We start from the raw sequence: 14,862 nt of genomic DNA on the forward strand, positions 1-14,862 counted from the left end.
CGGCTTCCGTCGTGTGGAGGTGGTTTGGTTATAAAATATCAAATGTACAACAAACCACAGTAATATGTAAGATCCCAAGAAGCTTTTAACAACACATTGGGGAAACACAACTAATCTGTTTCACCCCCTCATACAGGAATGCCAGTTGAATACAAGGAAAGTGAAAAACGCTGCGAGGAAAGTTCAACAGCCAATGAGCTCGAACCACATCAAACAGTATTTTCTGTAATTGTTAGTGTTTGCTGTTTATATTCTGCACCTTAGTTTTGTGGTAAATTTATTTATTTTATAAAAAATAAATAAATAAATAAAATAAATAATAAAGTCGCCAATCCACCTACCAACGTGTGTTTTTGGACTGTGGGAGGAAACCAGAGCACCCGGAGGCAGACACAGGGAGAACACACCACACTCCTCACAGACAGTCACCTGGAGTGGGAATCGAACCCACAACCTCCAGGTCCCTGGAGCTGTTTGACTGTGCCGCCCTATATATATATATATATATATGCCTCCTACCTCCATCAGTTAGAATTAAACAGGCTGCTCCATTCCCTGGTTCTCTCTGTACAAACACTACATAAATCTGTGGGATCACAAGAGAAAGCTGTCCCCTCTTTTCCACAGTAACTGCTGTTAATATTCTGGGAAGGCTAGACAGCAGACCTTGGAATACATCTGTGAGGATGTGATGGCATTCAGCCACAAAAAAAATTGTGAGGGTGTGAACAGTGCATTTTTCTTCTTTCTCTCTCTCTCTCTCTCTCTCTCTGGGCTGTAGGGTTTTTGGAGGTTTGGTTCGTGATATTAAGCGTAAAGCTCCATTCTACTGGAGTGATGTTTTGGATGGGTTCAGTCTGCAGTGCGTGGCCTCTGTGCTCTTCCTCTACTGTGCCTGCATGTCCCCAGTCATCACCTTCGGGGGACTGCTGGGAGAAGCCACCAGGAGCAACATTGTGAGTAAGGACGGGTATTTCATCCAAACTGGATAACAGTTTAAACTGTAAGGTTACAATAACAAAACCATGTAGCCACTTACGTCTGAGGCAGCACTCCTGACACAACCAGAGAGAGCCACAACACTCAGCCTCTTACTGTAATCCCACTTTGGGGGATTTTGTAAACCCCTACTCTGTTTGATAGATACCAAGTGTGGAACATTCTGACTAAAATAAAAGATAAGGCTCTACACTGCACTCTGCTGGAGGACAAGGTTCAGATGTCACATATTTCTTCACTGTGGGACTATTCTCTTATAAAGAAACTGTATCATTAAATAAAACATAATTGAATACTCATGGAAATTAGAAGTGTGTAATTTATGCATGTACTAGCCATTAAATCTCTCTGTATCTCTCTCTCTCTCTCTCTCTCTCTCTCTCAGAGTGCTATAGAGTCTTTATTCGGAGCGTCCCTGACCGGTGTGGCTTTTTCTCTCTTTGCTGGGCAGCCTCTGACCATCTTGGGCAGCACTGGACCTGTGCTCGTCTTTGAAAAAATCCTTTTCAAATTCTGCGAGTGAGTTTGAACCTCTCACAGACTGTTCTTTCTTTTAGACTGGCGTCCTCTGGTGGTGCTCTTTTGAAATAAAAACAAAAAACAATATATATATATATATATTTAAATAGTGTCATTTAAATTTAAACAGCACTATATGAGTGTCCATGTTAGTTATGTTAATAATGTTAGTAGTTTTGAATTTAATGAATACAGTAGATTTAAATGTACATCGATCCAAGGGTGAAGATATGCTCTTGATATTGGTGGGGTCCTATTAATCTAGTCCCCCACCCCACTGCCTGTTTTTTTTTTCTTTCCTCTTTGCTCCGTGATAAAACGATAAAGGCCTGTTATATTACATATGATATTCTACAGCCTTTTAAAACTATTCTGTATTCAATTCATGATTTTATTCATGAATTATATCATTTTAAATCAATGTTAAAGAGAACTGAAAGTTGTCCGTTTGTTGCGTGTGTGTGTGTGGGGGGGGCGACTACTGACGTGCAGACTGACCAATTAAATGTTTACTGAGAAGGTTACCGTCCAATCAGAAGATTTTAGGCTACTTCACCACGCCCCCTTCTCACTCAAGCGAACCAATCGGAGTAGGGGAGGGCGGGACTAGTTTGTGAACGAAACGCTTCTCGAAGTTCTATGTAAGCTCTAGAAAAACAAAATCCCGGACGTTTGTGAAATTCCGCCCGGACATTTTTTTAAGTCTAAAAAAGAGGACATGTCCGGGTAAAAGAGGACGTCTGGTCACCTTAATGATGGACTCATTTCATTAGCGAACTTGACATTAAGTGACTTAAATATTTCTTTGAAATATAGCTCCTTATGGCTACCTTCTTCTTTTTTGCTGTCATCCTCATTCGCTTTTACACCTGAGTCTTACACAGTAACACTCGCTTATGACTGGAAAGTTTTCCTTCCAGTTTTGTCGCTGCTAACGACCAAACGTAGCTGCAGAGACTCACGTGACATCTTTGGTGGCACATGGGGGACCCACACAATATTAGGCTGGTGGTTGTAATATGGGGGATAGACTAGATGTTTAACTATAAATGTATTGAGATCTCCTGTGTTATTAAAATCTCCTGTTTGTTACACTTTTATCCATCACTGAATTGTTTTTGTTATTATTTAATGAGCTGTAGTAGTGTCCTTTTATTCTCAATCTAGAGACTGACTACACCTCTGCTGTGTGTGCTGTGGTAGGGATTATGGGATGGTGTACCTGTCCCTGCGCTGTAGTATTGGTCTGTGGACAGCCTTCCTCTGTGTGGTGCTAGTGGCCACAGACGCCAGCTCACTGGTGTGTTACATCACTCGCTTCACCGAGGAGGCCTTCGCTGCCCTTATCTGCTTAATCTTCATCTACGAGGCGCTGGAGAAACTGCTGCACCTAGGAAAGCATTACCCCGTTAACACGCACAACAGTCTGGATAACCTCACACTCTACAGGTAAAAATGCTCCATGCTTTTGTTTTGTCATTTACTGATGTTGGATGATTAGTTCTGAATCACAAAGTCCATCAAGAAAATGTATTTGATGGTGCCCCATCTCCCCAGAGAAAAGAGATCCCACTGTGTTAGACGTCATACAAAGATAGCTAATCATTAGCATTGGGGGTGGTGACATAGGCTCATGTGCCTCATTCTTTTGATAAATGCTTTTCTACGGAGATGTGTACTGATGAGGGGTGGCACAGTGGTGCAGTAGGTAGTGTCGTAGTCACACAGCTCCAGGGACTCCGGGTGACTGTCTGTGAGGAGTGTGGTGTGTTCTCCCTGTGTCTGCGTGGGTTTCCTCCGGGTGACTGTCTGTGAGGAGTGTGGTGTGTTCTCCCTGTGTCCGTGTGGGTTTCCTCTGGGTGACTGTCTGTGAGGAGTGTGGTGTGTTCTCCCTGTGTCTGCGTGGGTTTCCTCCGGGTGACTGTCTGTGAGGAGTGTGGTGTGTTCTCCCTGTGTCTGCGTGGGTTTCCTCCGGGTGACTGTCTATGAGGGGTGTGGTGTGTTCTCCCTGTGTCTGCGTGGGTTTCCTCCGGGTGACTGTCTGTGAGGAGTGTGGCGTGTTCTCCCTGTGTCTGCGTGGGTTTCCTCCGGGTGACTGTCTGTGAGGAGTGTGGTGTGTTCTCCCTGTGTCTGCGTGGGTTTCCTCCGGGTGACTGTCTGTGTGGAGTGTGGTGTGTTCTCCCTGTGTCTGCGTGGGTTTCCTCCGGGTGACTGTCTGTGAGGAGTGTGGTGTGTTATCCCTGTGTCTGCGTGGGTTTCCTCCCGGTGCTCCGGTTTCCTCCCACGGTCCAAAAACGCACACTGGTAGGTGGACTGGTGACTCGTAAGTGTCCGTAGGTGTGAGTAAATGTGTGAGTGTGTTTCACCCTGTAAAGGACTGGCACCCCCTACAGGGTGTATTCCTGCCTTACGCCCAATGATTCCGGTTGTGTAGGCTCCGGACCCACCACAACCCTGAACTGGATAAGGGTTTTCAATCAACTACTCTCTTGTATCTACACTCATTGTGCATTTCAGCAACTCCACATCAGTTGTACCACATGTATGACTATGTACTGTATATGACAAATAAACTTTGGTTTGACTTTGATTTATTTGAAATTAATTCCTATATTGAAAATGTACCTTAAAGTTCTCACTTAGTGGCCATACGTCCCTCTCTGGTCTCTGTAGTTGTCAGTGTTCTGCTCCGGATCAAGTGTCCAATGAGACGCTGCAGTTCTGGAACAACACGGGACACACGTCGGATACAATACAGTGGAATCAGCTCAACGTGTCGGTCAGTACACACACACACCCACACACAGAACACATACAATATGTCTACTGATTATCTACTGCAACCACATTTAGTATTAGCTTTATTCACTGTTTCAGGATGAAAGTGGGTCTGTGTGTATATTTGTGTGCAGATGTGTAAGCTTCTACACGGAGAGTTCGTAGGCTCTGCGTGCGGAAATCACGGACCCTACATCCCAGACGTACTTTTCTGGTCCATCATCCTATTCTTCACCACATTTTTTCTCTCCTCCTTCCTCAAGCAGTTTAAAACCGAGAGATATTTCCCCACCAAGGTGAGCACAGCGCGTCCGCTCTGAGAAAACCATGCAGAGTTTTATTTCATTAGACTGAGACACTCATGGAGTGCATTTTGTTAGGAGTGTAAACCAGTAACGCAGTCTTGTGGCTCTGTGAGTACATAGGTGTGAACACACATTGATGTGTTTAAATCTGTGTGTGTGTAGGTGCGCTCCACCATCAGTGATTTCGCTGTGTTTTTGACTATAATGGTGATGGTGCTGGTGGATTTTCTGATGGGGATTCCTTCCCCCAAGCTCAACGTACCTGACCGCTTTGAGGTAAAACACACATAGACATGGGCATGGGCTTATAATAAACAAAAAAAACCAAACATACATTTATAAATACTTTCCTCTAACGTTGCACAGCTGTGATCTCCCATGAGTGTGTTCTCTGTGTGTAGCCTACATCTAAGCACCGTGGCTGGTTGATTTCTCCGCTGGGCGGTAATCCATGGTGGACACTGATTGGGGCTGTCATTCCTGCTCTTCTCTGCACCATCCTCATCTTCATGGACCAGCAGATCACTGCAGTCATCATCAACCGCAAAGAGCACAAGCTCAAGGTAGATTACAACAGTTCATGTGTAAGGTGTTTATAGATATTTCACCAATCTGACCTTGCTCCAAAGTAGCCAAGACATGTTTGGGCTAGACTCACAGTTTTAACAGTTTACACAGTTGTAAACGTTTGTCTTCCTCTGTGTAAATTTCCAGTCACAAGTCTGAAGTCCTACATTGTAAATTCAAATCTAAAACCACCTTAAATCACACATTAGCATTAGCTACTTAATCCACATTTCTCTCTCTTCGCTCACTCATTCACTCACTCATTCTATATGTCATTTCAAATTAAAAGTCCTCTGCAGAGGGTTGTAATTGTGATTACTAGATATTTATATTATATATGACCGTCTGAAGCAGCAGAGGCAAATGTAGCAGAAACACTCTACAGGTTTGTTGCGGAGCTTAAGCTGGGAAGTGATCAGCCTTCTTTTAAATCACTGTCTGTTTTTAGCTGAAGGTAAATTGTTAAACTCATTAGGGCATTGTGTCATAGATGAGCTTTTCTGTAACACCGGGTGATTGGCAGAAAAAGCACATGGCTAATAAAACCAGACACATGACCAAAACACCAACAGGAGCAGAATGGGCACAGATCATGACACTATATACAGTTGCAAGAAAATGTATGTGAACCTTTTGGAATTTCATGGTTTTCTGCATAAATTTGTCATAAAATGTGATCTGATCTTCATCCATGTCAAGAGTATTGACAAATATAATGTGCCTAAAATAATAACCCAAAGAAAAACATGATCTTGCAGGTGTTTGTTAAACACACACATTCAACAAGTGAACATTTGGAATTAATAGCTGGTTGATCCTCCTTTGGCAGCAATAACCTCAACCAGACACTTCCTGTAGCTTTGGATCAGACCTGCACATCGTTCAGGAGGAACTTTAGCCCGTTCTTCCTGGCAGAACTGCTTCAGCTCTGTCATATTCCTTGGACACCTCATATGTACAGATCTCTTCAAGTGAATTCATAGCATCTCTATATGGTTGAGGTCTGGGCTCTGTCCACTCCAAAAGGCGGGTTTTGTTTTTTATTAGCCGTTCTGCTGTGGATTTGCTCCAGTGTTTTGGGTCATTATCTTGTTGCATCAACCGAATTCTACAGAGTTTCAGGTGACGTACAGACACTCTCACATTATCCTGTAGAATTTTTTGATACACTTGGGAATTCCTCTTCCCCTCAGTGATTTTAAGCTGGCCAGGACATGATGCACCTAAGCAGACCCAAATAATGATGTTCCCTGCTGACTTTTTTACATCAGATGTAGCGTTGTATGTTCTTTCCAAATAGTTAAATCTTAGCTTCATCTGTCCAGAAAATATTTTGCCAGTATCATTGTGGAGTGTCCGTGTGGTCTTTCGCAAACTTCTGGCATACAGCAATGTTCTTTTTAGTAAGCAGTGGCTTCCTTCATGGTGTCCTGCCATAGACACCCTACTTGTTCAAGGATTTACGAACTGTAGACTCATGAACACTGATGTTTGTGATGCTTTCAAATCCTTAGATGTCACTCTGGGTTGTTTCTTTACCTCATTAATGAGTCTCCATTGTGCTCTTGGGGTCATTTTGCTAATGCCTGACTCCAATTAGCTTTTTTGAAGTAATTAACCCAAGGGTTCACATGCTTTATCCACTAGCACTATGAGGTTTTATGGTTGTTCTCAGTGAAGACCTGAATTATCAGAATCGTTTTGGGGTTATTATTATATGCACATTATATTTGTCAATACCCTTGATTTTGATGAAGATCAGATCCCATTTTATGACAATTTTATGCAGAAAACCATGAAATTCCATGAGGTTAACATACTGTCTTGCCATTGTATCTTGCTTTGGGTTTTCTCAGTAGATTTGAACCTATTTTACCTTATGGGAAGTACATAAAAAACAGCTTAATGTAAATTTCATTAATATTGTTTTTTTTTTTAAAGAAAAGTTTGGTGTCACTCAGTACCTACGATCTTAATATTGTTATTGGTTTTAAAAAGGAAAATTTGGTACCTTGTCCTCTCTAATTTTCCATTCAAATGAATCCATTCCATTAATTTCTATGAAATTCTATAAAATAAAAGCATATGAGCAAAATGTATAGCTTCAGGAAGACTACAACTACTATTTAGCCATTCCGTTTAAAATGACTTTACAGAGGTTTTTGTGTTTCCCTCATCATTCCCTCCCTGTAGAAAGGCTGTGGGTACCACCTGGACCTGCTGGTTGTGTCGGTGATGCTGGGTGTGTGTTCAGTGATGGGGTTGCCATGGTTTGTGGCAGCGACTGTGTTGTCCATCTCCCATGTGAACAGCCTGAAGCTGGAGTCCAGCTGCTCAGCCCCAGGGGAACAGCCCAAGTTCCTGGGCATAAGAGAACAGCGCCTCACTGGAGTCCTCATCTTCACTCTGATGGGCTGCTCCGTCTTCATGACCTCAGTGCTGAAGGTCAGACATTAGTACACACACCTATACACTCGACATGTATCGTTGGTGTGTGTGTGTCGAAAGAAGGGATTAATATGATGTATTTTATAAGGCATTATAGGTTTGTAAAAACAAAGGTGAAGTTTGAGTTTAAATATGAATTCTGACTTATATTCCGTGCTCCACCTGTTTTTTGTTTCTAGTTTATTCCCATGCCGGTGCTGTACGGAGTTTTTCTCTATATGGGCGTTTCCTCTCTGAAAGGAATACAGGTAAGTGCCACCATAAGTGACTGTGAGGAATTTGGTGTCGTGTTCTCCCTGTGTCTCTGTGGGTTTCCTCCATGTGCTCATGGTTCCTCCTGGACTGGCTGTGTGAGAATTCTCATAAGTGTGACTGTATGAATTTGCAGTTCTTGCCCAAATTCCACAACAAATACTCTCTCACTCTCTCTGACTTTACTCTCCTTCCTCTCCTCTCAGTTCTTTGACAGGATAAAACTGTTTGGGATGCCAGCGAAACACCAGCCGGATCTGATCTACCTGCGTTACGTGCCGCTGTGGAAGGTTCATGTCTTCACACTGGTGCAGCTCACGTGTCTTATACTGCTGTGGGTCATCAAAGCCTCCTCGGCCAGGGTTGTTTTCCCTATGATGGTACTGACCAGCCTTTTGCCCACTCTTTTGCCCAAAACATGTTCTTAATGGTTGTGATTTCACCTGTCATTAAAAGGGTCTGCTTGTGCTACTCAATAATCACTTGGTGAGGGAAATTCCAACATTCAACAGGGTGCAAGGCACTCACATGCTTAAGGGCAAGGCCTCCCTGATCCAGGTTGGAGCTTCCTATTCCAGAGTAGTATCAAGATTTAGAGTTCCTCTGGTCCCAGGGGCTGGATCTGTGGTAGGAAAAGCAGATGAGTGGTCCCCTTTGTGACCGTTTCTGGATGTCTATTATATGTAAACGTTTAAAAGACTAGTGTGACCGTGTTTGGGAACAAAGTAGCTTTTGGCATCTAGCTGTATCTGTGTGTGTGTATCAATACACTGTGGCTTATCCATGGCCCCTGACTTCAGGTCATCTTCTACATCCCCATATTTTTATTGTTCCTTTCTTTGTTGTTGCTGAGAAGTTGGAATATAATCAGCCTTAGAGTTGAATTTGAATAATGCACAGATAAACAAGGTATGATTAGGGTGTGGATGCAGAGGCTGCTTTTTAAATGTCAAAGATAAACACATACATTCGCAGTGTCTTGATTGGACCGCCATGAGCAGATCACACTAATCAGATGTTAAGGTCAAGTGTAAACAAGTGCAGGTGTCTAATGCGTTAGCCTAGCCCTTGATTTGTTAGCAGAACAATGTTTATTACATGTGTAAAATGATTTATAATACAATGTGTACAAATGAAAGGTGTTTTGCTAATATCCTGGTATCACTACCCTCTACACTTTTAATGCATCTGTCATTTATTTGAACCTATTTGAGCTAGTGGACTACTATCTCACAGCTTTCCTTCACGTCTCAGGTGCTGGCGCTGGTATTTGTGCGGAAACTTTTGGATTTGTTCTTCACTAAGAGAGAGTTAAGCTGGCTGGATGACCTGATGCCTGAAAGCAAGAAGAAGAAAGAAGACGACAATAAGAAACAGAAAGCTAAAGAGGTACAGCAGGTTATATGTAATATTATGTGTACAAATCATTTTAAAGCTGTTTTTTGTATAAGATAGTTATAATTCAAAATTCAAATATTCTCCCACTCCCATTCTTTTTTAATAAAATATTACATATACGTTACACAAACAAACCCAGAAAAAAAGGAGACTTATTGTCTAGGTCTAGGGTGTCCAGCTGCTTTAGTAAAATAGGTATCAGCTAAAAAGTCTGCCTCTACTCATCAGTGAAGGCCCTTAACACACTCAGGTCCTTTATTTTATACAACTTTATTGTAAATTATATTTAGACATGACAAAAAATAAAGACTAGAAGGAGTCAGGAGGCACTAACATACCACAGCATCCTCATGACTGGCTTCTTTCTACGCAGGAGGCTGAGGAGTGTCTGGAGGAAGAGGAGGAGACCAGACTGTCCTATGCTGGAGGAGGAGGAATAGGAGGAGGAGGGGGGAATGTGCTGAAGATCCCACTGCAGTCTCACACTGGAAGGTTAGTGAATCTGTTTGGAATGAACACGGATGCTGATGGATAAGATTCAGAGGTGCTCCCTCAAGAGGCGAGTAAGAGTTACTACAGTCAGAATTTAAAAACAAAACAAACCAAACAATGCGGACCTTCTCTTTTCATAGTTCTTATTTGTAAAGAAATTGTGATTAAAAAGGACCCTATCATGGAGATTATTTCCAGAATGTGACAATATTAGCCTCACAATATCAACAAACTGAAATTAGCTAAGCCATTTCTCAGATGTGGGTCACTTCTGGCAAAGATACGACACTGCTGGCCCACTGTTGGTGCTGGAAAACCCAATTGTGGTTTAGATATGGCCATGGTGACTGTATGAGCAAAAATAAATAAATAAATGGCCCTGTAATGAGTTCTGGTGACAAACTTTTGGTGTTTTTGTGGCCTCCGTGTGGCAAGTGGGCCATGAAAATGGGAGCTGTGGGCCAGCCCTGAGCCAGAACCCTTTTGCTGTCTGTGCTGATAAGGCAAGAATGCTGGGCTGTGTGATGAGGTAAAATAGAGTAGTGGATGAATAAATAAGTACAGACAAATCTATTTTTTCAGTTTTTTTTTTACAGTAAATCATTGTCAGGGCTGTATTTGGTTAAAAAGAGAAGGTTTGTAAACTCTAAAATTCAGTGGAAGACCAGTTGTGAAGATGTGATAACATTATATGTGCAGCCCTGCTACAAGCCCAAACAAATTTTGTAGTGTTGCAGTCACACAGCTCCAGGGACCTGGAGGTTGTGGGTTCGAGTCCCGCTCCGGGTGACTGTCTGTGAGGAGTTCTCCCTGTGTCCGTGTGGGTTTCCTCCTACAGTCCAAAAACACACGTTGGTAGGTGGATTGGTGACTCAAAAGTGTCCGTAGGTGTGAGTGAAGGTGTGTTGCCCTGTAAAGGACTGGCGCCCCCTTCAGGGTGTGTTCCTGCCTTGTGCCCAGTGATGACGTAGCGGATCTTCTGCAGTTGCAGTACATGCATCTGATAATCAGGTGTGCAACATGCTACATTTGTGCAGGACATACCGACCAGTCCTGTCCTTCATAGTCGGTGAAGACCAATTTGGTGTAAGACAGACAATGACGGATGGTCGTGAGCCTGGTTTAAACTCACACTGCTTCTGAAAACACAAAGCTAGCAATAGTTTAACTGTAACAACATCATGGCGAACGTTTGGCATTAAATTGGTTCTTTTGGGTTCATACCGTGTGTGTTACCTTTTGATTTTATTCCATATTTGTGTGTTTCCACCTGAACCATTCATTCCTTAGTCTCCATCTTGTATCTGCATCTTTGTGTGTGTGTGTGTGTGTGTGTGTGTGTTGCATGCAGTGCTGATAAGTCACTTGTTAATATCACTGATGAGGTGAACAGGAGTTCTGCATGGAAAGCTGTTGCATCAAACGCCATGAAGAAGAGCGAGAGGTAGCTTTACTATTTTTAACAGTTTAACATGCTCCTGTAAAAGTTACATGATTCTAACCTCTTCACTGACTGTCACTGTGCCCGAAACTGTGCCCTGTTCACTATAAAGTGTGCTATTTATGGGTTCCACTACTTTGTGGTAATGTCATGGACAACCCAGGTCCCCTAGCAAACAGCAGATAATCCACTGCATTGTTTGGTAAAAACCTGCATGAGGTAACACTACCCTCTTGGATCCAGTTCCTTATTATAGCGCTTTCTGTAGAGTGTAATATAAAGAATAGTGAAGGGAGCCTTTTCGAACACAGTGTGTGTCTATGTTGCTCCTTGTACACTATGTTGCCAAAAGTATTAACTCACCCATCTAAAATCATTGAATTCAGGTGTTTAATCACGTCCATGGCAACAGCAGTATGCAGACTGCTTGTATAAACATTTGTGAAAGAATGGGTTGCTCAGGAGCCATTATTGTGGCTGAGTTGCTGCTGATCCCAGCTTGTTTCAAAGTGGTAGTCCACATAAAATGACAGGGCGGGGCAAATACTTTCAGCAATATAGTGTGTCTCCCAACAGTCACTTTCTATTAGAAGACGAGAAACATGCTAAAATTTTTTATAAAAATTCATATATTAATTTTTTTTAACAATATTGGATCATATATATTGTTACATTCACTATGAATTTTTCACAATGTAGGATTTTCAGTTAACGTCAAAAAACGAAAAACAGACTCTTTTGTTGCTACTCTGGGTTTAGCACTGCAGAAACTGCACCAGGTAACATCCGGAGAAGGGTGTAAAACAGCAGTGCTGTAAAATTTAATAACACACTGCAACTGTAGGGGGAGCCCAGGAGCAAAAACACTAAATCTTACCTAGTGTTCCTTTAAAGTAGCAGAAATACCACAGTTACTAATGTATAACATGTCTGTGATTTGTCCGTTCAGATTTTCACATCCTCTCTGTCTCTCTCTGTCTGTGTGTGTGTGGTCAGTCAGGAGAAGGTGGCCTGTGTTAGGGTGAATATGGAAGGCGCTCTGAAAGGATGCGGAGACACAAACGTAGAGACTGCTCTGTAAACAAGTTTAATGTTCCTTTTCCGGAGCCACAGCACAGCCCTCGTTACCCAGAGACTCCTGCTGGAGCAGAGCAGCCTGTGCTGGAGCCTGGTGCCTGGGCTGGACTCAGCAGCGCCCCACACTGGCCTGGAGGAGAGAGTGTTCAAGAGCAGCCTGTAGAACGGAACGCAGTCACCAACGACAAAACACAAGGCCACAGGAAAGACCAACTGTCCTGCGCATTTACCTCATTGTTTACAGTGATTTCAGTTCAGACATTTTGCTTGGTGTTACTCCGTTCCTTCTTCTTTTTTACTGTTAAATTTAGAATATTTTTGGGATTATTTTTAACCTATAAAACAGTGAAGATTGTAAATATATATATCCCGGGTGCAATCCTGAAACAGCCATAATGTTTTCTTAAAACATGATTGTGCTTTAACAGAAATTCATATTTGTGTGTTCTAAGCGATGTCATGTGTCACCTTCATCCATGCTGTTCGATGTTCAGCTCTCACATTGGACGCCCTTTAAAAAAGTACAGGTTCTAATTCAGGTTTTAATTATGTGTGCCTTGTAAAAACGTCTGTCACGCACAGATGCAGAGACGTGGATATGTGGACAGGACCGGGAGACAGATTATTTAAGAAATTATTAAATATATATATATCTTCCCCAGCCAATGTTTGTTGTTATTCCAAAGACTGTCATGTGTGTGCAATACCCTGTCCCCCACGTCCCTGATTCTAAGCCTGATCTGTGTGGTTCAAGCGCACTTTTTTTTGGGGGGGGGCGGTTGTTGTGTTCATTCACTCGTGCTTGTTCACTGTATTTAAGTATTCCACATGTTGCCAAGTCATTTTGAGGTGTTCTTTACTGATGAATCGTCACTTGACGCCTGTGGCTGTGTTGTTTGCCGTGTGTATAGTTGTGATGTTTTGTTGAAAGAGCCGGCGCCCACCAGTCGTCTGCTGGAACTGCACATGCTCTGTTTTACGTGTTTCACTGTAATGTGCTCCATAGTTTATACACTGTGTTGTAGAGCAGAGGTGAGACCCGGCAGTTGGGCCAGGGAACCTTGCAGGAACCGGAGGGACCTTCCAGACTCCTGAATGTCATAAAATGTTGATGTTCTAGACTCATGTGATTATGTTTTAGAACTCTAGAATCAGAATGACTGTAGTTCTAAACTCTCAGCTCTTGCTCCAGTTGCCTCAGATGTTTCAGAGTCCTGGCGTTCTAGCATCCAGACTGAAGCTCTAGAATCATGACTGACCACTACTGATCTAGACTGTAGAATCTTGACTGAAGCTTTAGGGTCATGACAGATCTAAGTTCTAAAATCCTGATGGAGGTTTTAGAGTCCTCAGTGGTGGTTTACAGTCCTGACTGATGTTCTCGATTCCAGATTGCTTTAGAATTCAGTCTGATAATTACTGTGGCAGAATCCTGAAATTCTAGAATTCTGAATCAGTGTTCTAGAATCCAGACTTATGTTCTGAAACTAATCTTGACCGAAGCTTTAGGAAGTTCTAAAATCCTGGTGGAGGTTCTAGAGTCCTTAGTGGTGGTTTACAGACCTGACTGATGATCTAGATTCCAGATTGCTTTAGAATTCAGTCTGATAATTACTGTGGCAGAATCCTGAAATTCTAGAATTCTGAATCAGTGTTCTAGAATCCAGACTTATGTTCTGAAACTAATCTAGTCTGAAGCTTTAGGAAGTTCTGAAATCCTGGTTTAGGTTGTAGAGTCCTTACTGCTGGTTTACAGACCTGAGTGCTGTTCCAGAGTCCAGGCATAAAATGTTGGTTGACATTCTAGACTCTCGACTATGTTTTAGAATTCTAGAATTGCTGTGGTTCTAAACACTCAGCTGTTGCTCCAGTTGCCTCAGGCTCTGGTGTTCTAGCATCAGGAATCCATATGTTCAAGAATCAAGACTGATAAACCATGTCTGATCTAAACAGTCTCTCTGTAGAATCCTGACTGAAGCATTAGGGTCATGACAGACATTCTAGAGTTCTTGATGGTGGTTTACAGCCCAGTCTGATGTTCTAGATTCATGACAGCTTTAGATTCCAATCCAATAATCCAGGCAACATCCTGACGTTCTAACATCCAGAATCACACTGTTCTCGAATCATGACTGATGTTCTCAAACTGTGACAGATCTAAGCAGTCTGTAGAATCGTGACTGCAGTTTTATGATAATGACAGATATATGTTTTTAAGTCCAGGTGGCGGTTCTAGAGTCCTCACTGATGGTTTACAGTCCTGTTGCTGAATCCTGACTGATCGGTTTCAAAGTTCAGTCCAATAACAACCGTAGAATAACCCTGACGTTCTAGCATCTAAAATCACAATGGTCTAGAATCCAGACTGATGTTCTAGATTCTCTGGTAAAGAAGCTTTCAGTGTTGAGTTGAAATAAGATGGTGAATGCAGCCTGCGGAAATATTTTTGCAGCTGCAGACAACACAGCACAGGGGGCAGAGGACAAATGTACTGCGATATATTTGTGCAATAAAACAGTAATGATCTATTTTGTAAAATATTAAAGAAAAGCAATAAAATAAATATTCTATGTTTATTGGTTTTGC

General features: G+C 42.3%; 1 protein-coding gene across 1 annotated transcript in view; it reads left to right on the forward strand.

Annotated features, from left to right (window-relative positions):
• Positions 1-14,823, forward strand: part of LOC136694706 (sodium bicarbonate cotransporter 3-like) — a 50,920-nt gene extending 36,097 nt beyond the window's left edge. The window contains exons 13-26 of the mRNA XM_066668476.1: positions 782-956; positions 1,385-1,518; positions 2,722-2,967; positions 4,192-4,297; positions 4,431-4,592; positions 4,764-4,877; positions 5,003-5,164; positions 7,362-7,613; positions 7,796-7,864; positions 8,075-8,248; positions 9,123-9,257; positions 9,640-9,758; positions 11,110-11,202; positions 12,196-14,823. Coding sequence (XP_066524573.1) covers positions 782-956; positions 1,385-1,518; positions 2,722-2,967; positions 4,192-4,297; positions 4,431-4,592; positions 4,764-4,877; positions 5,003-5,164; positions 7,362-7,613; positions 7,796-7,864; positions 8,075-8,248; positions 9,123-9,257; positions 9,640-9,758; positions 11,110-11,202; positions 12,196-12,280 — 2,026 coding nt within the window. The 3' untranslated portion in view covers positions 12,281-14,823. The remainder of the gene's footprint in view (positions 1-781; positions 957-1,384; positions 1,519-2,721; positions 2,968-4,191; positions 4,298-4,430; positions 4,593-4,763; positions 4,878-5,002; positions 5,165-7,361; positions 7,614-7,795; positions 7,865-8,074; positions 8,249-9,122; positions 9,258-9,639; positions 9,759-11,109; positions 11,203-12,195) is intronic.
• Positions 14,824-14,862: the final 39 nt, after the last annotated feature.

The sequence above is a fragment of the Hoplias malabaricus genome, chromosome 4, assembly GCF_029633855.1.
Source record: "Hoplias malabaricus isolate fHopMal1 chromosome 4, fHopMal1.hap1, whole genome shotgun sequence".
In the NCBI taxonomy this organism is placed as follows: domain Eukaryota; kingdom Metazoa; phylum Chordata; class Actinopteri; order Characiformes; family Erythrinidae; genus Hoplias; species Hoplias malabaricus.